The 25,748-nt window shown below is 44.8% G+C and overlaps 1 protein-coding gene across 3 annotated transcripts in view; it reads left to right on the top strand.

The window, feature by feature from the left end:
* The window catches only part of DMGDH (dimethylglycine dehydrogenase), a 69,404-nt gene that overhangs the window by 929 nt on the left and 42,727 nt on the right, over positions 1-25,748 (top strand). For 2 of the 3 annotated variants that reach the window (XR_012904868.2, XM_006119142.5), the window contains exons 2-5: positions 2,546-2,720; positions 7,440-7,538; positions 11,265-11,429; positions 13,469-13,673. Coding sequence is in view for 2 of the 3 variants with exons in the window: in XM_006119142.5 (XP_006119204.1) it covers positions 2,546-2,720; positions 7,440-7,538; positions 11,265-11,429; positions 13,469-13,673 (644 nt within the window). In the remaining variant the exon portion in view is untranslated. The remainder of the gene's footprint in view (positions 1-2,545; positions 2,721-7,439; positions 7,539-11,264; positions 11,430-13,468; positions 13,674-25,748) is intronic. The other variant, XM_025182630.3, reaches the window with a different exon arrangement.

The raw sequence follows: 25,748 nt of genomic DNA, 5'->3' as shown, positions 1-25,748 counted from the left end.
GACAGTATCAGCCCGACATCAGCCCTCGGCAAAATAATGGAATGATTTATCAGGGACTCTTATCAAAGAATTAGAGACTAAAATATAATTAGTGGCTGTTTAGCATGTTTTTATGGAAGGTAGGTCTTCTCAAGCGTTACTTTAGAAAAAACCAGGTTTACAGCAGCGACATTGATTTGGTATATTGGATTGCTCCATGGCATTTGATTTAGTATCAAATGACATTCTGATTTTTAAAGCTGTGGAACCATCAGGGCACACTTTAGATGAATTAAAACTGTCTCGCATGTCTCAAAATATAGTTAATGGAGAGAGGTCAATGAGTGGGACTGTTTCTAGTGGGGTCCACCATCCTGGTTTCTTGATCCAATATTCAATATTTTTATCAATGATTTAGACCATGATATATAATGTTGTCTGGTAAAGTTTGAATACAAATTGGTGGGATAATAAACAACAAGGAGCACAAGTTACTATTACAGAGTGTGTTGAACTGCTTTGTTAGGTAGTCACAATCCCACAAAATGCCTTTTAACAAAGACAAATTAAAGGTAATGCATGTGGAAACAAAGAACTCAAGTTATACCTCTAAGGGTCGTGTCTAGACTGCAGGGGTTTTTCGAAAAAAGTAGCCTTTTTTCGAAAAAACTTCACCTGCATCTAGACTACAGCCGCGTTCTTTCGAAATTAAATCGAAAGAACGTGGCTTTTTTTTCGACGACAGTACTCCTCATTTCACGAGGAAGAACGCCTTTTTTCGAAAGTGCTCTTTTGAAAAAAGGCGGTCTTGAATGCAAACAGGGCTTTTTCGAAAGAGAGCATCCAGACTGCCTGGGAGCTCTCTTTCGAAAAAGCGGCTCACTTTTTCAAAAGAAGAGATTGCAGTCTAGATGCTCTTTTTGAAAGAAGCTTTTTCAAAAGTATCTTTCGAAAAAGCCTCTTTCGAAAGAGGCTTGCAGTCTAGACGTAGCCTAGGATAGGAGATTTGGTTTTGGAAAGCAATTACTCAGAATAGGATTTAGGGGTCATTATGAATAACCACTTCATCATGAGCGCTCATTGCAAGGGTGTAGCAAAAAAGCGAATGCAGTTCTTGGATATGTAAAAATGTGAATGTCGGGTAGACACCAGGAAGTGATTTTGTTTTTATATGCAGAATTGGTAACACTGTTACTAGACTACTGTGCCCAGTATTCATATCCACACATATTCTACATCAAGCAAGATATAGAAATACTAGAGAAAGTTCAAAGGAGAGTCACAAAAATGATACAGGAGCTGTAAATCAAGGCTTACCTAGTGAGCATTAAGACACTCAATCTGTTTGGTTAACCAAGGGAAGGTTGAGATATGACACGATCACTTTGCATAGTTTCTTATACATTGAAAAGCTGTATAAATTGCTACAGGGGAGGGATGTTCAGTTTTGCAGACAAAGACATAACATAACATAGATCCAATAGCTGGAAGTTTAAGTTAGGCAAATTCAGCCTTGAAATAAGATACAGTTTCCTAACTCTGAAAGTGATTAATCAATGGAACAGCTTACTAGAGGGAGGGAAAGGACTCCCTATCTCTTGTAGTCTTTAAAACAAAATTAGATATCTTTATTAAGTATGATTTAAATTAATTTTTGGGAAAAATTCTATTGCCTGTGTGGGTGGGTGGCCTGTCAGGCTGGATGGTCGTGGTGGTCCTGTCTGGTCTGGGGATCAATGAATTCTTTTTCTCCATTTACGGACTATGAAGAGAAGAGAAAACTCTTTGTCCTCTACATGGTCAAGACACTTGTTGATCTGCATTAAAACAATGTCTCTGATCAATTTTCCTGGTTCAGAACTTCAGCTATTTGCTTGCGGGGTCAGGAAGAAATATTTTGCCCCAGGCACAATAGGCCAGATTTATTCTCAGTTTTTTTGTTTTTGAACTTCCCTTGAAACATAAGATATTGACCGCTGTTGTAGGTGGGGCACTGGACAAGGTGAACCAGTGTCATACTGACATAGAGTATATGGCTGAAAAGAACCAACCACAAAATCATCTAGTGATATGAGATGATATGGGTCCTCTGCCTTAGCTCCCTAATTAGTGGTCTTACTCAGATGCTCAGAGGGTTACAGATGATCATATCTGGAGTCAGGAAGAAATTTCCCCCAATTCAGATTTGCAGGGATCTTGGGATTCTTTTACCTTTCTCTATATCATAGAACATTGATTACTGGCTGGTATCATCTGGCCTATCTCACCTAATCAATTTCCTGCCATTCCAAGGGCATTGAGCATTGGTTATATGATATATCTCTGTCTCTCCTGCTCTATGCCTGTGTCACACAACTGTTTAATCTCCTGAGAACTTAGATGCTTAGTTTAAACTATTTTACTGGGCTCAGCACAGGGGTGACTGGGTGAAATTTAACGGCCTGTGAGTTACAGGAGGCCGGACAAGATAAAGGTAAATCTTTAAAAGTAATTTTAACTACTATTGCTAGCTTAGCTGAGAAGATAAAAGATCAGTTGTGTCCTGTTTGTGACTTTCTTTTTCCAGAGAAGAAAAACTATTATCTTTCTTGGGAGCTAAATGGAAAGATACAGCAGAGACGGTGATTATTGGTGGTGGTTGCATTGGTGTAAGTCTTGCTTACCACCTGGCCAAGGCTGGCATGAAGGATGTCGTTCTGCTAGAAAAATCTGAATTGACGGCTGGATCTACTTGGCATGCAGTAAGAAAAAAGCTTGTCAATTACTAAGATCTCAGATATGAAATAGATTTCATAATAGATTTTCAGATGACTTCTAATATCTCATGAGCAAAGATGTTATTTCCCTCACTTCCTGGCCTTCCAGAAAATCAGTTTCTCTATTATTTATTTAGATACAAAAGATAACACTGGGTTTGGTCTGTGATAAACTCACTTTCTGACCTTTGAAGAGTGACTTAGAGTATGTCTAGACCTCAGCCACTGGCTATGCTTGCAGCTTGAGCCAAGACACCCGAGCTACCTTAAATCTAGCTAGTTTGGGATGCCCATAACGGGAGTTTCTGTGTGGGCTAGATCCATGAGAATTAATCCAGGGTTCTGGGAGGATTTTACAGCTTGAGCTGAAGCACATGCTGCCGCAGTTTTACTAACTGGTTCCCAAGATAGCTAGATTAAATTTTTTTTGACTGATTGCATGCTGTGATTGCAGTGTAGTCATATACTTAGAGTACCTATGCTCCCATCTGTAAAGTTGCAATAAATGTTGGTAAAGTGTTTTAAATCCAGGATATGCCCACACCTTAAGTACTGCATGTTATTCTGGTTTCCCATTTCAAAAATAATACATTAGACTTGGAAAAAGTACGGAGAAGGACAACAAAAGGTATTGGGTTATGGAGCAGCATGCATATGCAGCCCCCAAATTAAAAAGACTACGACTGTTCATCTTAGAAAAGAGATGACTAAATGGGGATATGATTGAGGTCTATAAAATCATGACTTATGGGGAGAAAATGACCAAGGAAAATGTATTTGCTACTTCACATAGCACAAGAACCAATAAAAGATATTACTTTATCCACCTTGTCTCACAAGAACCAATAGTCACCCAATGAAATTAATAGGCAGTAGATTTAATACAAACATTAGAAAGTACTTCACACAATGAGCAGTCAACCTGTGGAATCATTGCCACAGTATGTTTAGATGGACAAAAGTATAACTGCATTAAAAAAATAGATAAGTTCATGGAGGAAGGTCCATCAACAGTTATTAGTCAAGATGGTCAGGAATGTCACCCCATGCTCTGGGTGTCCCAAAGTTCTGACTGCCAGAAGCTGGGACTAGACATTAGGAGATGAATCACTCAATAATTACCCTATTCTGTTTATTTGCCGTGAAGCATCAGAAGGATACTGGGCTAAATGGTACACTGATCTGATCCAGCATATCTTATGAGATTCTTGGAGAAATGGTGCCACAGAAATGCCAACCTTTAAAGACCATCTCCCAGAAGGCAAGAAAAAGGCGTGCAAAGAAACCATCTTTGAGGGCTCCCTCATTGCTAGAATGGCCCTTCAAGCTTCTTGGTACTCAGCTAATACAGCAGTACACTCCCTCACGACCTCAATTGTCATTCACTGGGTGTCCTGGCTCCTGTCTGGGTTTCTGAGAGAGGTCCAGGCAATAGTTGAGGATATGCCCTTCAAGGGCCATAAACTGTTTGCAGAGTCCAAGGATGCATTCTTACATACTCTGAAGAACTCCCAAGGTGCCTTGAAACCCTGGGGATTTACATCCTTGACAACAGAAATAAACAGGAAAAACTTTAAACCCAAATTTTGGGCAACACCTTATTCTCAACTGCAGCATCATTACTCCCAGTAGCACAAAGAGAGACAGACAAGTGGAGACACTCCAGACCAGTTTTTTACATTCCAATCAACAATATTTGCCAATCATTTTGAAAATTTGGTCAAAGGTACGAGCCCTCTTCATTTGTCAATTCCAATCTCTTGTCCCATTCCAACACCATTTGGGGACCATCTGACTTTCTTTTACCCAGTCTAGAATGACATCACTACAGACAGGTGGATCCTGGAAATTATCCAGCAGGGTTATTCTATGCCTTTGATTTCTATCTCTTCCACTCTCCACCTTCCCCATCCCTTTTCAAGGACCCCTCTCACAAGCTCCTCCTATAATAGGAAATAAACCACCTCCTGGAACTAGGAGCTGTAGAACCAACACCACCTCAATACAGAGGAACTAGGTTCAATTTCCATTACTTTCTTACTGAAACAGTCCCCCGCTGGCCCATGCTCCCCATGCACTTTGCTTTTGAAACGTAGCAAGAGCCATGCTTTCGCTACATTTCAAAGGTGGAAACGCCACCAGTTTCTTGCTGCATCCCTGCTCCTCCCCTAGAGATGCTGCTGCGGGGAACTGGCTTTTAAGCTGGCTGCCTCCAGCACCAGCTCCTGTTCCTTCCTCTTGCTGCCTCTCTCTGATACAAGCAGCAAGGGGGGAAGGAAGCAACTAGTCAAGTTACTAGTCAACTATCTGATAAGTACTGTAAGTGCTTATTGGATAGTTGACTAGTTGCTTATATCCCTATAAGCAGACCACCTGAGCAGACACTTCTTACAGACCCACGAATGGGAAATGGATTACCCAACTCCCCTCACCATTTTCAGCTGACAGGGATTCCTACAGTAGACCTCTGCGTAACTGCACACAATAACAAATACCCACCCTATTGCTCCCAGGACTTGATAACCAATCACTGGGCAATGCACTAGTCATAAATGTGAAGCGCCATTGATGTACGCCTTCCCCCCCCCATCCCCCTGCTTATGCAGGTGATACACAAAATCATGCAGGACAAGGCCAGAGTTATTCTAATCACTCCCAACTGGCCACAACAAACATGGCTCTCCTATTTGTTACAGATGGTAGAAATGCGACTACTACTGCAGCACTACTTTCCCACCTCCTCAATGCAGGGCATGTTGTATCATTCATCCCAACCAAGTGGTTCTCCACTGCAAGACTTGGCTGTTAATTACATAGATAGAGCACTTAGAGACTGTCTACTCTCATGAGGCGAAACACATCTTTGTGAATAGTCGTTGGCCAAGTACTTTCAAAATGTACACCCAGATATGGTTCTGATTCTCCTCTTGGTGCCAGTCTCATGGCATGTCTCTTCACTCCATTCCTTTGCCAAAGGTCCTGGACTATCTCTTAAGCCTCCAAATATTTGGGTCTCTCCTACAGCTCCATAAAGGTGGACTTAGCTGTAATTACCTCACTACACTACAAAGTAGATGACACTTCCATCTAGAGATATGAAGGACTAGTCGACAGGATAGTTGACTAGTCACTCCCCCCCCCCCCCCACACACACTTTGCTGTCTCTATCAGATAGAGGCAGCAAGGGGGGGAGAAGAAGGAGGGTACTTCAAAGTGGAAGCGCCACATGGAGTCTGCGGTCAGCTGCTCCATGCGGCACTACCACTTTGAATGCTGCGGGGAATCTGATGTCAGGCTCCTCGTGGCATTTCAAAGCGGCACCGCTGTGTGTAGCCCATGATCATCTGGGCACGCCTCTGCTGACCCTGAGCTCCATGTGGTGCCCTGCCCCCTATGAAAATCCTTCAGTTTCTGGCCAATAGAAGCTGAGAAATTTTGCAGAAGGCAGGGGCAGCGAATGAAGCCTCCTCATCCCTGCCCCTGTCCCCTGCCCCCTACCCCTCCACTGATGCAGCTGCCCAGCACACAGGCAGGGAATCTGTAGAGCTGCTGGCTGGGAACTGCCTAGGTAAGCGCCTCCCAGACAGAGCTGCCTCTGGTACCCCAACTCCTCTCTCCTCCACAATTCCCTTCCCCAGGCCACCACCCAAACCCTCAGTATTCCCTCTCCCCACCTCCTCCAGGTCACAACTCCCTCCCCGACCCTGCACCCCCTCCTACACCTCTTTCCCAGGCCAGAATTCTCTCCTGCAACCATACCCCCTCCTGGACCCTTCACCCCAAGCGCCTGCCCCAGATCATAACCCCCTCCTTCATCCAAACTCCCGCTCAGACCCCACACTCCCTCTTGCACCCCAGTCCTCTATCCCAAGCTACCCTCTACACCCACCTGCTGTCCCAGGCCCCAGACCCCTTTCACAGAAGTGTGGCTCTTGACCACTTACCAAAATCTTGGCATGGCCCCTCATTTAAAATTATTGCCCACCCTTGTTCTAAGACAATGGGATACAGAGGTGAAAGTAAGGGTGTGCGCACTGGTGCACAGCTCTGCAAGAGCTGGCTGTACTACTTCAAGAGCTGGTAGGGACCAAGGTTGCAATGGGACAGTACCTGTAAGAAATGTAAGTTACTTTCACGCTTGATGGGATATATCCCAAAACAGAGTTTTGAGAAATAATTTTTCAGGGGATATTGATTATCATATTATTTATCTTGTCTTCTTCTAGCCAGAAAGATTGTAACCTGGGATAGTCCCAAAACATCACCAGCAGCTGTTACATTTTGGCAAGGCCCATGCATGCACAGTGTGAAAGAACTGCATGAGTTTTAGAAACCAGAGCTAGTTAGAAGCTCTGTTTTATGTCTCATCTAAAATATTTATGTAGAAAAATGAATAGTTTAAGCAAAGAATGGAACTACAATAGGGAACAAATACAGTGGAGATATTGTGACTTGACAAACTAGTGAGAAAAGACAAGTGGGAAAACATCTGTGTATAGAAGGAGAGTGCTGGTAAACTATGAAACTATGTTATTATAAACAAACACACAAATAAATAAAAAAGAACTGTTGGTTCCAGCCGGGTGTTGTTTTCCTTTGTACTGACTTGACAGTTCATTTTTGAATAACATTTTCAAAAAAGCTACAAGGAAACTATGTATTTCCAAAAAAATACTCATTGTTGTTTTTTGTTTCTTATTCAAGGCTGGGTTAACAACTTACTTTCATCCTGGAATAAATCTGAAGAAAATACATTACTACAGCATCAAACTCTATGAACAATTAGAGGAGGAGACTGGGCAGGTGAAAGTCTTCACATTAAAAATATTAATTTAGATCAATATTATTCATGTTAGAAAAACTATGGGTAGGTTTAGAATGGACACATTGTACATGTGTGGTAGCTCATACCACAAGGAGTCGCTTTATCTAAATGTAGCTTGCAATCTGTATGTCTATCCTATATTCATTTTCTAGTATTTAACTCCAGCATATTGTATTTAGATGTTCCCCCACATTCAAAATTAAAACACTTTTTATAACACAGAAATCAAACACGCAAAGAGACTTCAGTATAAGTTTCCATAGGAGTTAAAACAGCATTCAGGAATGAGCAATGGTTTTAATAAAATAGTTTGATTCTATCCCTACCTGGAAAGATTGTTGCAGTTCATCATATATGTTCCAGAGCTGTGCTTTTCCTTGGTGACTAAATCACTTTCTCTAACCACAGTTTTCCCTCCTTCATGTTTGACACTGCAACGGAAACAGCGATTCTCACTTTGCTAATCTGCCAGTTTGATAATTCTCGCAAAAAAAAAAAAAAAACAAAAAAAAAAAACCTGTGGCTTCACTCTGCTTTTCAGCAAGTTTAAAGATGTTAGCAAAAAGCCATAGTTAATTCTGCCATTACTAGACCTAATGTAGTATATGCACTGTTACTGCAAGGTATTAAAATACAAATAGTTAATTACGGCTTTACATCATAACGCACATGATTAACTAAAAATTAATTGCAATTAATCACAGTTTTAATCTCACTATTAAACAATAATAGACTATCAAATGAAATTTATTACATTTTTGGGATCTTTTTCTATATTTTGAAATATATTGATTTAATTTACAACACAATACAAAGTGTAAATTGTTCACTTTATATTATTTTTATTACAAATATTTGCACTGTAAAAATGATAAAAAGAAATAAGGTCACCTGCTATAAGTACTATAATGCACTCTTTTTATCATGAAAGTGAAACTTACAAATGTAGAATTTTTTTTGTTATATAATTACGCTTAAAAATAAAACAATGTAAAATTTTAGCACCAACAAGTCCACTCAGTTCTACTTCTTGTTCAGCCAGTCACTAAAACAAAGAAGTTTACAGGCGATAATGCTGCCCACTTCTTATTTACACTGTCACTTTGACAGTGAGAACAGGTACGTTTTTTGCTTGCTTTGCAAGTATATGTGCCAGACATGCAAAACAATTGTATGCATTTTCATGCTTTGGCCACCATTCCAAAGGACATGCTTCCTGCTGCTGATACTTGATAAAAATAATGTGTTAATTAAATTTGTGGCCGAACTCCTCGGGTGAGAATTGTATGTCTCGTCTTCTGTTTTACCCATATTCTGCCATCTATTTCATGCAATAGCATTCTCAGATGGTGACATGGCACATTCTCTTTGTTTTAAGAATACTTTCCTTGCAGATATGACAAAATGTGAAGTAGGTACCAATGTGACATTTCTAAAGATAGTTACTGCACTTAATCCAAGGTTTAAGAATCTGAAGTGCCTTCCAAAATCCAAGAGGGATGAGAGGAGGAGCATTCTTTCAGAAGTCTTAAAAGAACAACACTCCAATATGAAAACTTTAAAACCTGAACCACTAAAAATGAAAATTTACTTTCTGCATCTTCTAATTGAGATGATGAAAATAAACATGTCAGTCCATACTGCTTTGGATTATTAGTAAGCAGAATCCATCATCAGCATGGACACATGACCTCTGGAATGGTGGTTGAAGCATGAAAAGATATATGAATCTTCAGTGCATCAGACACATAATATCTTGTGATACTGGCTGCAACCGTGCCATGGAAACACTTGTCCTCATTTTCAGATGACACTGTAAACAAGAAAAAAACATAAAAAAATATTTAGACAGGCGGTATTCTATTATTGTTTCACAGTGCATTTTTAAAATCATTTGACAGGCACAGTTTGAACTACACTTAGCAAAATAAAAGATCAAAAGCATGGTTTGGCATGCAGCAGACTTTTTATTTCAGTTTGATTATTCTCTAATCTTGCAAAAATTGGTAAAAGATAGTGAGCCCTTTCATTTATAAGGCCTTATCATTCACCCATAATCCATGCAAAGTGAGGGTCCTTCACACATGAATCATACCTCTTATGCACTGAATGAAGAATCAATCAATAGCACTCACCCACCTTGCCCTGGGAGGCACTCCAGTTGATATTCCATGATATTCCATGGGAGGCACTCAGTTGATATAGGAATCAGCAATAAATGGAGGAGTGGACAGGTTGAGTTTGGGGTGAAGGGACATGCACTGTGCTTCGACTGGTCCCTCAAAGATTCTTCATGGAAGCTAATAATCTCTTGTGGGAAGATTCCTCTGTCTCTCACTAGTTCAGTAATCATTGGTGCATCTCTAATGGAGCCTTGCTGCAGCAGAGTGGAGAGAACTTCCAGGAATAGTTATTTCAGGGTCACAGAATCTCCATGTGGATTTCCGTGGCCTCCCAGCAGTTCCCCAGCCTGTTTGCAAAGGGGCTAGCTCCATTTCCTAACAGACCAATTACTAGAAATCTTTGTAAGGAGGGGTGGGGGTGATTGGGCCTGGTCAAAGTCACTAATGTGAACAGGCACTGTCTAACGGGATGTAATTACTTTTACTCCATTAAAATATCCACTTTTTCAGTAAATATGCGTGGTCAGTTAACTTCTTAACATTTATCTTGTAATATCTTCAGTGATTATAATGCTGATTCTTATCCCTTTTGACCCAAGCAGATAGGGCCCTGTGGGTTGATTTTGTTAAGAGAAGAAATAGATGATGGAGTCAGGAAACTTTATACACTGTTAGCAAATAAAGAGGACTATATCAAAGTCCTGTGTCTTTGAACATAGCAAACCATCTGCAGGAGACAGTTTCTCTGCTCAGTTCTCACCAGGCCTCTTTCAACAAGCATTCTGCAAAAAACCAAACTAAAACAAAACTAAAACCTACCTATGCCTGGGCTTTTCACAGGATGTTCCCATAACTTATCAAGCAGTGCCTTGTTCTTCCTTTCTGCCTTTTCTGTGGTCTTTCTAGTTTCTCTACCAGAAATGCAAACCTTCACAAAACAATAGCCAGTGAAACCCCTTCACCCACATTTGCCTTGCACACACCATTAATTTTGTTGGTGACACGTGCCTGTGTTTGGAGTGAAGGCTGCTATAGTTTCATAAAAGAGCATAATGGCTTCTTTACAACTTTCTCAAATGAAGGAGTGGTTACATTCCTGGTTTGAGAGAAGTTTACCTCAACATGTAATACTGATATCCAGATGATATTTATATAAGATACTAAACATTTACTTTTAAATTTATCTAATCTGTTATTGAAAATGTATAAATAAGGGAGATACCACCCACAAAGCTTTAGCCCAATCTTAAAGGTTCAAAATTAATAGAGAATAATGAAATACAATATAGAGGATCCATTTTTACATTTTACAACTTATTTTGAGGATAGTGTATATCTGAGTAATGTGTTCTCTCAGTTTAGGCTTTTATGTGGTAACACATTCTTCTTTACTCCTCCTCTGCCCCAATTCTACATATGTAGCCTGATCCTTCAATGAGATGTAGGATTTGATCCTGTGTTCACTTAAGGGAATGGCCAAATTTCCATTGGCTACATCGGTGTAGGATCAGGCAGTTTGACAGGGTTCAAACAAAGTCCTAATGATAACTCAGTCTCTCATTTTTGTTATCCATCTTTTAGGCTGTGGGATTTCACCAGCCAGGCAGCATCAGACTTGCTTCCACTCCTACAAGAGTAGATGAATTCAAATACCAAATGACGCGAACTGGTTGGCATCCAACAGAACAGTATCTTATTGGGCCTGAGAGAGTACAAGAGTTGTTCCCCATATTGAACATGGAGAAGGTAAAAAATAACGTTTTGTGGAAAAAACTTTCCTTGAGGTTAAATCTTGGACTTTCAAAGATATACTGTAAATCCAAGGCCTGATTTTCTTGTGAACTAAGACCCTGTGTGAACTAAGATCAGCTAACTCCCTGTGTGATTCTATTCAGACCACATTAATAGGATCTTCTATGGGAGTTTCTATCGCATGGGAGAATACATTCAGGAAGAAAGAGAAACACTAGGGTTGCCAGGTATCCGGTTTTGAATGGGACAGTCCAGTATTTGAGCTTTCTGTTTGGGAAACAAATTGAGAAAATATGAGAAAATATAAATGTCCGGTATTTTCTAAATAAGATGTAATGTAGATTGTGATGTAATGTAAAGTGTGTCTGGTATTTTTGTTGAAACCATCTGGCAACCCTAAGAAACACAGAGCCTGCTCATGAGATAACCAAGAGTATTCCAAGAGAAAACTCAGCAAAGTCAAATATAGTTAAGATTGGTGTGCTGTTTTTATTCTAAACCCCCTCATTTAGTGCACTTGCAGAATTTGATTTTCACTTTTTAATATAATTTTTGTGGGCAATATGAATATTTATTTTAAGCATCTTTTTGTTTTTAACAATGTAAATGTTCACAGTTACATGAAATTGGAAGGCATCAAGCAGTTGGGGGCATCTGACAGTTGGAAGTGTCAGACAGCAGACACTGAGGGTATGTCTAGAGTAGACTGCATACCTCTGCCGGCAGAGGCATGTAAATTAGACATACCAACATAGTAAATGAAGTGGGGATTTAAATATCTCCCACTGCATTAGAATAAAAATGGCCACCACGTTGTGCCGGCTCAGCTGTTTGTTGGCACAAACCGGCAGTCAAGATGGGGATTGGTCGACAAGGAAAGCCTTTGCTGACCGATCCTGTAAATCTCGTTTCATGAGACATAAGGGATCAGTTGGCAAAGGCTTTCCTTGTCGATCAATCCCCGTCTTGACTGCCGGTTTGTGCCAGTTTTAGTCTAACGAAGCAGGGGATATTTAAATCCCTGCTTCACTGACTATGTCGGTATGTCTAATTTACATGCCTCTGTTGGCAGAGGCATGTAGTCTAGACATACCCTGAGATTTAAAAAGTTACAGCTATATAACTGTTAAAACACGAATTGTCAACATTATATGCCAAAATACATAAAATAAGTATCTCAAATCAATCTTTAATAAGTTCTCAAGCAACATTTCTCTTTCTTTGCTGTCTATACATTTCTGTTGGACATATGATTTCATTGGTTTGTATATATATGGTGAAATCAATATTTGCTGACATTTAATGATAAAACATATCTAATCCTCCCAAACCTACTAATAATGAAGGAGTGCTGTAATGGAGTAGGGTTTAAGATTGATACTGGAGTCCAAGAGATAGAATGAAAGCACAGGGCTTCTGCATGGATAGCTCCCTTCAGGTACCTTGGAATTTGGACAGATCCATTGGACTTGTGAGAAAGAACTGCAGTCCATCTGTAGAAGCAAAATAATTTTTCTAATGGAACGATTCACAGGGAACTCCATCTGGTGAACTTTGCAAAGATTTCATCCCATTAGCTTCCTTCCTGCTGGTTTTCCCATGTGAGGGGATTATCAGGACCATTATTTTAATTTTTTATAGGTAGTAAATGTTTTGACAACTATTATAGATTTTCATGGAATGAGAAATGATCGTACTCATTTAAAAATGTGCAAATATCCTAAACCTTCTGAATGTTACTACTTATGTGGAATTGTCTGAAACCCTTTATGAGATTTTTGGAAGACATTTGACATTCTGTTCATTTGGGTTTCTTTCTGAAATCTTCTTCCTTGGCTGCTATCTCTATGATCACAGACAGATTCTGATGCTGGAGACTCTCACTTCCATAGGACAATTACAGAGTTAGCCAGTGAAGTCTTGATAATATAATATGGTTTTAAAATTTGTTATCAGCTATCTCAAATAATTCAGTCTAATATGCAATGAAGGAAGCACATTTAATTTGACTTGATCTTGTGTGATCCACTTAGGTTTTAGTTGGCCTGTATAACCCCGGAGATGGCCACATTGATCCCTATTCTCTCACTATGGCCTTGGCTGCAGGAGCCAGAAAATATGGTGCCCTGTTAAATTACCCTGTCCAAGTGACAAATCTGAGCCCTAGATCAGATGGGACATGGGAAGTTGAAACTCCGCATGGAATAATTAGAACAAACAGAGTTGTGAATACAGCAGGTAAGCATTAAAAGATACTTTCGTACCTTTTAAAGTTTAAAAAATAACTGTTACAAGCTGAAGTAACTCACGGTACATCTACACTTGCACTCTAGTTCGAACTAGGGATGCAAATATAGGTGACCAAAATTGCTAATGAAGCAGGGATTTAAATATCCTGCACTTCATTAGCATGATCTCACTGGTGTGTTACTCCGCTCAACAGCTGTTCCAAAAGTAAAAGTGCTCACCGGGATGTGTTAGTTCGAACCAAACCCCTTGGTTTGAACTAACGTTACTCCACTCTGCTCAAAAGCTGTTCCGAAAGTGAAAGTGCATGCTAGGACACGTTAATTCAAACCAATCCCCTTGGTTCGAACTAATGTTACTCCTCATTTTTTGAGGAGTAACGTTAGTTCGAAGCAAGGGATTTGGTATGAACTAACGCATCCTGGCGCGCACTTTCACTTTTAGAACAGCTGTTGAGCGGAGTAACGTGCCGGCGAGATCATGCTAATGAAGCGCAGGATATTTAAATCCCCGCTTCATTAGCAATTTCGGTCGTCTACATTTGCATCCCTAGTTTGAACTTGGGTGCAAGTGTAGACGTGCCCTCAGACTAAGCAGAACTGCTCCACTATTTATCTTGTAGGAACATGTGCAATTTGTTTTCTGGTAACTATGTAGTTCCTGGTGAACCCAGGTAGCTCATGATTTGGTATCACACTATTCTGATTTTTTTCATGAGCTTTTGCTTAACAATGATATTGTGGAAACTGAGTATTTAGTGGAAGTACCTTTCAATTATCCCTGATTAGATGTTATTGTTATTTATTATTTGTACTACACAACAAAAATATTAATAACATTTCTTCTCTCTCTCTCTCTCTCTCTCTCTCTCTCTCGTTTGTCTCCAACAAAATATTAAGGGCCAGACTATCTCATTAGCCTTTTAATAGGTGATCTGGTGGTCTCATTTGGGGTGGGTGTGAAAGATAGAATGCTGCCTTTGTGTATTGTCCTCTCTCCTTAAAATTACGGAGCCCCACATGGGTTCTCCCTGGGAAACAAGCTGGAATGAACAGATAGGAGTGGGGCAGGGAGTGAAAAGCTAGCTGCTCTCCATTATATTTTTCTACAGAGACCTGTTGAAATGCAGCAAATAAGATAATACAGTGTACTGACACTTCCAGTTTTATCTTACTCTTTGTTGCCCTCAGATATGAAACTACACCCCCATATTCCTGAGGGGGAGGATTTTTACTGTTTATTTGACTGATAGGTTAAACATCCCCTTTTTAACAATATATTTTTATGTTCCATAAATATTAAGTTAAAATTATTTGTATTTATTTTCCTCTGTATGTAACTTTTAACTTTTGTTGTATTAAATACAAGATTTACAGGCAGTCCCCGGGTTACGTACAAGATAGGGACTGTAGGTTTGTTCTTAAGTTGAATCTGTATGTAAGTCGGAACTGGCGTCAGCCGCTGCTGAAACTGATCAGTTTCAACTGCGGCTGAATCTGGATGCCAGTTCTGACTTACATACAGATTCAGCTTAAGAAACCCAGGCATCCCCAAGTCAGCTGCTGCTGAAACTGATCAGCGGCTGATTCCAGGAAGCCTGGAGCAGAGCAACTCTGCCTGGGGCTTCCTGTAGTCAGCCACTGGTCAGTTTCAGCAGCGGCTGACTTTGGGACGCCTGGGGCAGAGCAGCTGGGGTGCTGCTGGGTTGCTCCAGTAGCACGGCTCCTCGGCTCTACTGGAGCAACCCAGCAGCACCCCAGCTGCTCTGCCCCAGGCATCCTGATTCAGCCGCTGCTGAAACTGACCAGCAGCGGGCGTGCTCCAAGGCTTTGCTCCCCATCTCCCTGCAGACCAGGGAGACGGAGAGCAAAGCCGCGGAGCACGCCCGCAGCGGGACAGCCCAAGCGCGCTTGGGCTGTCCTGCTGCGGGCGTGCTCCAAGGCTTTGCTCCTGTCCCCCTGGTCTGCTGCGGGGGTCCAGCAAGGCCGCTGGACCCCCCCAGCAGACCAGGGACACCAGAGCAAAGCCGCCGCAAAGCTCATTGTGAGGGTTTAGGGGGTGCGATCACCCCCTCTCAGCCCGAGAGGGGGGGGTCTGCGGACCCTTTTGTCCTCCTTTTGTCCCTTGTTGTCCCCCAGATCCCCAATATGGGGCACGGGGCCCTTGGGTGCGATCACCCCCTCCCGGACGGAAGGGAAATGATTACCCACCCTGCGGGGTGGGGCCGATGCCCCCAGTTTAAGTCCTCCCCAGTCCGGGGTTTTAGTTTGCGCTTTTCCTTTAAGTGTGGCCGTTGGGTGCTGGGCGCTCCCCTCGGGGAGGGAGGGGGACCCGGTCCCACCTGCCAGGCAGCCGCGTCCCTCCACTCCGCCCCCACCGTGCGGGACCTCGGGGGTCGGGCCGTATGCGCGCTGCCGGCGCAGGCATGGGGGGAGCGCCCTAGCCCGCCGCCCCCTCCGGCTCGCATTGGGGGAGTATTGGGGGGTCCGGGCCTGGCCGTCAGCCCCCTGCTGTCTGGGGCTCCGCCCCCGGGTCAGTGACAGCCCGTCACACTCATGGTCCGATATATTTGTGTTAGTCTCTAATGGTATGTCTACACTACCCCGCTAGTTCGAACTAGGGTGGTAGTGTAGACATACCCTAAGGTGCCACAGGACTACTCATTGTTTTAAAGTTACACACTGACATGGCTACCCCTCTGAGACTTTTTGTTTCCATTAGATCTTGGGCGGGGAAACTTTTTTGGGTCGGGGCCACTGACCCACAGAAAAATCAGCCAGGGGGCTGCACACAAGTGAGAAGCAAAACCCCAAACAAACAAGTGACCCCTGAATGAGAAGGACAATGAATCCCCACATTTCCCTCACGTAACAGAGGCTGGGGGGGGGGGGGGGGGGGCTGGCCTAGTAGATTTTGTGTGCTCTAGCCCTACGGTGGAACAGTGGAGGAGCAGGAGCACCAGAATGGGCTCCCCAATGTTGGGGGCCCCTGAGCCTTGGGGGTTGGATCCAGGCAAGCTGTGGGCTGCATTTGGCCCCCAGGCTTGAGGTTCCTCACCCCTGCATTAGAGGCTACCATGTTTTTTTTCCCCTCTCATTCTGTGTTTTTCCAGCTCATCTAGTTCAAATGGTTCTACTCTTAATCAAACACATGTTGCTTGGCACTAGTGTTGGATGAAATATGGGATTTCCAGATTGTGGGAAATACTACTACAGGTAGTCCCCGAGTTACGCGGATCTGACTTATGTCGGATCCGCAGTTACGAACGGGGATTTCTCGCCCCGGAGAACTGGAGCAGCGGGACGCCTGGTCCCGCCGCCCGCCTTCTCCAGGGCAAGAAAAGCTGCTCCCCGTCTCCCTGGTCTGCTGGCAGAGCCAGCAGACCAGGGAGACGGGAGCAAAGCGGGGGAGCACCGGGGGCTGGACCCGCGGCCACTTCCAGGTCAGCTGGAAGCGCTGCGGGTCCGGCCGGGTGCTCCGCCGCTCTGTTCAGTGTCTCCCTGGTCTGCAGACCAGGGAGACGCTGAATAAAGCGGCGGAGCACCCGGGGCCGGACCTGCGGCTGCTTCCAGATCAGCTGGAAGCGCCGCGGGTCCGGGCCGGGTGCTCCGCTGCTTTGTTCAGCATCTTCCTGGTCTGCAGACCAGGGAGACGCTGAGCAGAGCAGCGAAGGACCCGGGCCGGACCCGCGGCGCTTTCAGCTGATCTGGAAGCGCCGCGGGTCCGCCCGGGTCCTCCATGGCTTTGCTCAGCGTCTCCCTGGTCTGCAGACCAGGGAGACGCTGAGCAAAGCCACGGAGGACCCGGGCCAGACCGCGGCGCTGATCTGGAAGAGCCACGGTTCGGCCCAGGTCCTCCGCCGCTTTGCTCCACGTCTCCCTGGTCTTCTGGGGGGGGGGGGGGGGATTGCAGCTAGTGCCCCCCCCAGCAGACCAGGGAGACGTGGAGCAAAGCCCGGGGCCTGTGGTAGAGCAGGTGGGGCACTGCCGGTTGGTCCCGCAGCACCGCTCCTTGGCGCTACTGGACCAACCCGGCAGCACCCCAGCTGCTCTGCCCCAGGCGTCCCAAAGTCAGGCGCTGCTGAAACTGACCAGCGGCTGACTACAGAAAGCCCGAGGCAGAGTTGCTCTGCCCTGGGCTTCCTGGAATCAGCTGCTGATCAGTTTCAGCAGCAGCTGACTTGGGGACGCCTGGGGTTCTTACCTTGAATCTGTATGTAAGTGGAACTGGTGTCCAGATTCAGCCGCTGTTGAAACTGATCAGTTTCAGCAGCGGCTGATGCCAGTTCCGACTTACATACAGATTCAACTTAAGAACAAACCTACAGTCCCTATCTTGTACGTAACCCGGGGACTGCCTGTATTTAAAATGTTAGAGTATTGTCTTAATTGGGACAAAACCAATTTTTCCAAAATTTCCTATTATTTGAAAATTCCCCAAAAAAGTCATTTCAGAAATACTGTCCATCGTACAGTAAAACTCCAATTGTCCGGCATCCAGTGGTCCTGCACTCCCAATGGCCCAGCACCAACTGGAACCTGGAAGTGCTCCAGCCAACCGGATAATTGGAGTTGCTGTGAACCCCATGGGTGCTCGGGGCTGGGAAAGGGAAGGGGAGAAGAGGGGAAGGGGATTATACCCCTGTGACGGGTCTGCCGGGACCCGCACTGCAACCGGCCAGGGAGTGGAGGGGTGAATGGGGAACGGCACGGCGAGGGGCAAACCCTCCACTGTTTTGCAGGAAGACAGGGGAAGCCCTGTGCCGCCGCCGAGAGTTTCCTGGAGGGGAGCGGGCTCCTCACCCCCCAGACTGCAATAGTTATCGCCGAGCAGGGGGGTGAGGGGCGGTACTGTGGTACCAACCCGGCAGCACCCCAGCTGCTCTACAGCTTCCCCAAGTCTGCCGCTTGTCAGTTTCAGCAGCGGCAGCAGCGGACTTGGGGAAGCAGGGTGCTGCCGGATTGGTCCTGCAGCACTGCCTCTCACCCCCCTGCTTGGCTCCCGGCAGCACCCCAGCTGTTCTGCTCCATGCCGCTTCCCCAAGTCCGCCACTGCCGCTGCTGAAACTGATGAGCGGCGGACTTGGGGAAGCTGCAGAGCAGAGCAGCTGGGGTGCTGCTGGGTTGGTCCTGCAGCGCTGCCCCTCACCCCCCTGTTCGGCAATAATTACTACAGTCTGGGGGGTGGGGAGCCCGCTCCCCTCCCGGAAACTCCTGGCGGTGGCGCGGGGATTCCCACGCCTTCCTGCAAAATGGCGGAGGGTTCTCCCTTCACCGAGCCGTTCCTCGCCCATCCCCCGGACACAGTGTGGGTCCCTGCAGACCCGTCACAGCCCCCCACCGGAATACCTCCCGATACTCCAGCATAACCAATAATCCAGCACCACCTAGGTCCCAAAGGTGCCGGATTATCGGAAGTCTACTATTGTGTGTTGAAAACTAAATATGCTTCCTTGACTCCAACAGCTGCTGAGTGAGACTAAGGAAACTGTATCTATTGCCCAGGCAAGTGTCAGGAAACCTTTCTGCTGGAACCCCTCCTTTGGTTTCCCAAAAGTTCGCTGAACCCGAGATGTTTCCATGAAAGCAGTTGGGTGTTCTACAAATTGCTATTTTTAATAGAACTCTGTTTTACTGGAAAACTTCTGACACACTTCAGCTCTTTCTGACACCTTTGAAGCTCTGATATGCTCCAGAATCTTTCCCTTGGCTGTCAAGTTCCAGACTCACTTTGTGATCTTTCTCAGAACCATGGGTGGCAATAGGGGAGCCTGGAGGAGACTCCAAACAGCCAGCATGGGTCTACTCACACTCTGCCCTCATTGCCTTGTTTCAATGGTGCCAGTGGGCTCCAGGAGCAGGGGCCATACTGCTTGCCTTCCCAGGGCTGAGGAGGCTGCAGTGATTCCATTCATGCTCCCTCCCAGCACTTGGGGGCTGAAGGGAGCTGTGGGCACTAGCCATCCTGGGGCATGAGCTAACTGCCATGGGTGGGGGTCTCTGGATTCTGGGGCATGTGGAAGGGGTAGGGCCTCAGGTGGAAGGGGCAGAGTTGGGGCAAGCCTCCCCAAGCCAGTGGTTTACGTGCCACCCATGTTCAGAAATTCTGAAGGCAGAGGGAGATGCTGGGTGCTCAGCACTTGTGGCAATCAGGCCCCATAAGTGTCAAATTTCAGGCACCCATTTTCTAAAATCTTGGCATTAGAGTATCGCACATTTAATAACTTTCCTTATATTTTATCATGTGATTGGAAGCCTTTTGGTTGTATTGTCGCTTGTCATTATATACAGCTCTTCTCACAACTGCTTTCCAGAGCTTATCATTATTTGTAAAGTCACTCTAAAACCTTGTGAAATCTCTTAGGCTTTTTCATTTGCTTTGATAACTTATTAAACCAAAGATATGCTTGGCTAAGCCTAATTCTAATGTTTAGCTAAGCATTCAGCCAACAGTGAACATTTAAAGTTGATATTGCTTAACATTCTGGGGTCAGAGTATATGCAACAAGTATATGCTATTAATGTTCTTCAGCCAGCATTCACTCTTCATTTCAACCCCAGCCCTTCAAATCATTGCTGTTAATTTTTATGCCAGCCATGGCTAGGCTCATGTTGCTGATTCTGAGCACAGTCAGGTTAATCAGAGAGCTCTTTTTTTCATAGTCAGCATTTGCTGTGGAACTGGAATGAACAAGTTTAAACCAGCTTGTAACTGTTACACTTGTGAGTTTTCTATTTTTAAATAAGCAGGCCCCTAATAAATTATCCCTGACATAAACTAACTGGTATTGAACTTGCTAAGGAAGCTAGCGGTGTATTTATAATAGAGTCATTAATAAAACCAGCAGAAATGGTGACTTGATTTTAGATATGCATACAGCATATACAAATATTTGACATCACAGCAGTTGTTTCATTTTACAACAGTTTTGGTATGCACTTAGAAATGGAAAATTTATTTTTAAACTGACTTATTTTTTCCTTTTACAATAACTTAACAGACTACCAAGATATGTAAAATGCCAAATAATCCCAACATTAAATATTTCACTATCAGATGTTTTTAATCACTTTGATGTAGACAATTTCTAAAGGTATAAATTGTGCTTTAACTTTACTTATGTCTCCCATGGGAGGGGGAGTTTGACATCTGCTTCCAGTTAAAATTTTGTTTCTGAGAGAACACTCTTTCTTTAAGACTTTCTTTTGTACATGGTTCAGAATTTTTAGGCACAGAACCAGTGATGGATCCCAGCTGTTGTCATAGCCCATAGTGTCCAAGCAGTTCTAAACCAGTAGCCACTATAGTGGCTACTGCTATAGCAAACTAGCCACACTCAACCAGCCAAATAGCCACATTTGTTCAAACCAACTAGCCACGCTCAACTGGCCAAATAGCCACATGTGGCTAGTGGCTAGCGTGTTGGACACTATGGTCCTGGGCTAATTAAGCAAGCAACAATTCAGTACTGCAGTAATTAATCCTATAGTCAACATTAAAAATGTTAAGTGCAATACTTTTATGAGTGGATTTAAAAAGTGGTGTTGAATAACACTGGATGTTCTATGATTAAATCCGTATCAGTTGTAGTAAAAAAAAATCTAACATGAAATCATATACCGACAGCAGCACTGTAGTAATATAATTCAGGAAATGGCTTTGATTTTAAGAAGCCGTTTACTGCTTCTTATAGTGCACATTTTGAAAGGGACACAGTTAAGGCTAGTAGATCTAAAAGTAAACCTATCAATTTTGGTTGTTTGCAGAGGAGCATATACATGTTGTGCTATGCATTCACCCTTCTTGTTCTGTTGTGAGCAAGTACAATAATAACAATTATTGTACAGCCTCTTCCCCACTTACGAACCAGTTACAGGCCAAGCAATTGGTTGTAATTTGGTTAGTTCATAAGTCGGACCTCATAGAGTTACACGCGACTGCGATGTTTGTAAGCCCAGATTGCGTTCGTAAGTCGGGGTCTGCCATTTACGACAGCTTTGGTCGTAACTACGAACAGTCGTAAGTCGACCGTTTGCAACTCGGGGCCGGGCTGTAATCCTCTCCTTGGAACAACAGTATGTCACATTCCAGGGTGAGGCCAGACCACTGAGGGGCTGTGTCACCACTTTCCTTGTAACATTGGGTGACCCACAATACTATACTGTTGTAGCTCCCAACCTTGGCTTCTCCCAAATTGGCGAACAGCAGGTATGTCATACTCTTAGGCAATGTCTGTACTGGCTGATGTAAAGTGCTGACAGTTACAGTGCTGCTCACAGAGTGCTGCAGGAAATCCTGTTGTGTGTCCACTCTGTGCTCCTTGTGATGGTGGAGCAGGTCCACATTAGCAGCTCTTGCAATGCCACAGAGAGCAGTGCACTGTTGTAGCTATCCCACTGTGCAACTGGCTGCAGGATGTTTTGGAAAGGGTTTGCAATGCTTCATGGGGCAGTCACTGTCACATGATGCAAGTTTCCCAATCTCATTGCACTATGTTCATTCTGCTACATTGACAGCTAATTTTCAACAGAAATCTAGGGGAAGAGGGGAGAGTGGGAGGGGGAGGGGAGAGAGACAGTGTGTTTTGGGGTATGTCAGCATGCTGTCTTGTAAGTTCAAACAGTAGCAGGAAACAGCTCATACTGAGACTGAGGGAAGGGGAAATCCTGACATCTCAGGACCCTCTTCCCTGCCTTTCTTCTCAGCTCTTTGCACAGCAATCGCTCTCTCTCTCTCTCTCCCTCTCTCTCTCTCTCTCTTCCTCTCTCTCTCTCTCTCTCTTTCTCTCTCTCTCTCTCATACACACACATGTCTGCCACTGTGTTCAACAGCAGGAGCATTTCACATAAATGGTTTGCTCTGTGCCCAGCAAATGAGCACAGATGCAGGCTGTCTGAAACAAAGCTCTGAGAAGGGATATGCACATTCATCTAAGGCAAACAGCTGAGTTTAAAAACAAGTAACAGAAAGGACTTGATGGATTATGGGCCACTTCTGGAGGCTAATCAGAATGAAACAAATAATTCAAGGCTTTGTCTACACTGCATGGACACTTTTGCACAAGAGAGCTCTGATTGCTGTTCACAGAATGGCCATCAGGGCACTGTGCTTTTTCCGATAGGGGTTTCCTGCGCAAAAATCCCTTCGGAGCATCCACACCTGCCTTTTTGCACGAGAGCTGTACTGCAAAAAGGAGTTATTGCTCATGGGAAGAGGAATAAGTCTACCAGCAAAAGCCCTCTGTCGATTTTCTTGCACAAATACATGCTTGAGGCGTGGGCGCTCCACTGGTTTTTGTGCAAAAAACCTTGTAGGGTAGACATAGTGCTTTACCAATGTGGACACCTCAGGAGTTACAATGTTGGGAGCTAATTTCCTGTGCTGTAACTTGCCAATATAGACTTGGCCTGAGTGCCTATGTAGCCCTGCAGCTCTGACTCCCAGCCACCGTGTCAGCAGCACACCAGTCATACTCTGACTTCCACCAGCCTTGGTAACTATGGGGAAGGTGCCCTAACATGCTCCCAGTCCTGAATTTTCCCAAAATATCTGTTCTGCACCATTCTGGACAGTTCAGATATTAAGGCTTGTTACTCCTTAATACTGTTTGGTCAGTATGCAACAGTCTGCTACTTTATATGGCGTTACCAGGTGGCTCAGTTAAATTGCAGCACTGGGTTGGTTTAGATTAATAAATAAAACAAATTCATTAGCAAAAGAAGATAGGATTTTAAGTGAATTCAAGTATAGGAGATACAGTTAGAAATGGCTACAAACAAAAGTGGAAAGACACTTCTAAAAGTCTAAAACTCAATTTAGCAAGTGTTGGTTCAAGGCCTTTCTCACCTACAGTCTTCCAGGAAGACGGTGACTGACTTTTTCCTTGGTTAAGATAAGACGCTTGTGCCTTTCAGTGTTCCCTGGGATTTTTCCCACACATGAGAGGAATTAATTTTGTTAGGTGCACCAATATGGGAGTGTTATACAACACATCGCCTCCATATTAGTGCATATAACAAAATTCATGTGGTGGGAATGGGGCTGAAGGGTTCAGAGTGTGGGAGTGAGCTCCAGGCTGGGTCAGAGAGTTGTTGTGTGGGAGGTAGGGTTACCAGATGGTTTTAAAAAAATACCAGACACACTTGATCTCAGATTGGGCGGGGTGGAGGGGGGGGGAAGTGGAGCTGGCTGATGGAGATCGGGTGGGGGAGAACCAGCCAGCGGGAAGCAAGGGTGGCTGGGAGGGGATCAGGGAGAGTGGGGCTGGCTGGAGGAGATTGGGGGAGGGGGAACTGGCCGGCAGGAAGCAGGGCTGGTTGAGGGGAGTGGGGCTGGCCAGGGGGAACTAGCCAGCAGGAAGCAGGGCTGGCCGGGAAAGGGTTGGGGGGAGCGGGGTTGGCCGAAAGGGCACCAGCCGGCAGGGAGCGGGGCTGGCTGGGAGAAGGTATGGAGAAGCGGGGAGAACTGGCTGGCAGGAAGTGGGGCTGGCCCGAGCACATGCAGATCCCGGCTTGTTGCCGTCCCGTGCACGGTCCTGGCAGGGCTCATGGGCAAGTCAGGCCCTGGGAATTCCATCCCGCCCTGTCCCCGCCCCTATCCCCACCCCCCTCCTCTTTACTGCGTAGTTGCGTACTGCCTGGCTGGTAGACACGCTCACGCAGCGTGAGTGTTTCTACTAGCCAAGCAGTACACAACTACGTACTGATACTCATGATAATAATAAAAACGTAATTAGGAAATGCCAGACATTTATATGTCCGGTATTTTCTCAATTTGTTTCCCAAACAGAAAGCTCAAATACCGGACTGTTCGGTTCAAAACCAGACACCTGGCAACCCTATGGAGAGGGCAGGCTCTGGTATGGGGCCAGGGAACAGGGGTTTAGGATGCAGGATGCCCAGGCCTATGATGGGGAAAGAGACCTCTGCCCAGCCCTCTCTTCCTGCAGCAGCACCTGGGCTGGGCATAGAGAGGCTCCTCACCCCACCACAGCAGCTCCAAGGCTGGAGCTGCAGGATAGGTGCTTCTCTTCCAGCCATGGCAGATTAGAGGATGGTTGAAATTGGAGTGGGTGTCTGAGCCCAGCCTCAACAGGTCCAGGCCATGCTTGGATTCAGGCCAGGGAAGGGACACTTGTCCCTGGCTGCAACAGATTGGGGCTGGGTTAGGCTGAGGCTGGGGGCCACTGCAACATGTCAGCGGCCCGCCTCAAGTTGCGAGAGGGGGATGGCAAGTCCTCCAGGGCTGGGTTCCCTGAGCACCTGTGCTGAGTTTTTAATAGGCTGTTGCCCAGCTGTGCAGCCACACAGCTTACAGAGAACATAGTTTTCTTCGATGAAAGAGAGAGCAAACATGGGTTTTCAGTCCCGTTCGTTTGTAGTCCAGTGAAGCCTTGAAGTGGATTCTCCTGAAGATTATCTTTCCAAGCAAAGTTTATTCAATCAGTAAAGGAAGTGACGTGGAATCTGGTGGTGAAGGAGGCTCCATGCTCTTTCTTCCCACCTCTGTTTACTAAAATGCAAATTTGCTTTGTCTCCTGCCATTTCTTCCCCCTATTGTCTCAATTTCCCTGTTTACCACTTATATTTAAATTAAGGTTAAAAAGACATGTTCTGTTGTTTAAGATAGACCTGTTTAACAACCTTTGCTTTTGCAGACTTGTGTGTGATAACTAAAGCAACAATTTAGCCACAGGTGGCTTTAGTAAAATTCATGGACGGGGGAGGTCTGGCGGGAATGCTGCTGGGGTCAGCGGACTATGGCTGCTCCAATCAGCTATCCAAAGATCACTGCTGGGGCTAGAGGACTGTGGTTGTTCTAGCTGGCCACCCAGGGATTGCTGCCTGGGACTGGAGACTGCTGCTGCTCTGGCCAGATGTTGGGCCGAGTGCAGGGCACACTGGTAAGCCCCAGTGTCTACTTGGCATCTTCTTTCACTTCTGAGTCACACCAAATATCAGAAATCATTCAGGTTGCTTCCAGTCCAAGGAGACCAGTCACTTTCCCCAGATCACTTGGTATCTAGTTGTTACACCACAGACAATGCCTGTAGCCAGTCCTGTAATA

The sequence above is a fragment of the Pelodiscus sinensis genome, chromosome 6 (genome assembly GCF_052426305.1).
Source record: "Pelodiscus sinensis isolate ZL-2025 chromosome 6, ASM5242630v1, whole genome shotgun sequence".
Lineage (NCBI taxonomy): Eukaryota > Metazoa > Chordata > Testudines > Trionychidae > Pelodiscus > Pelodiscus sinensis.
The sequence above is the reverse complement of the archived record's forward strand: the minus strand, read 5'-3'. Positions and strand labels throughout refer to the sequence as shown.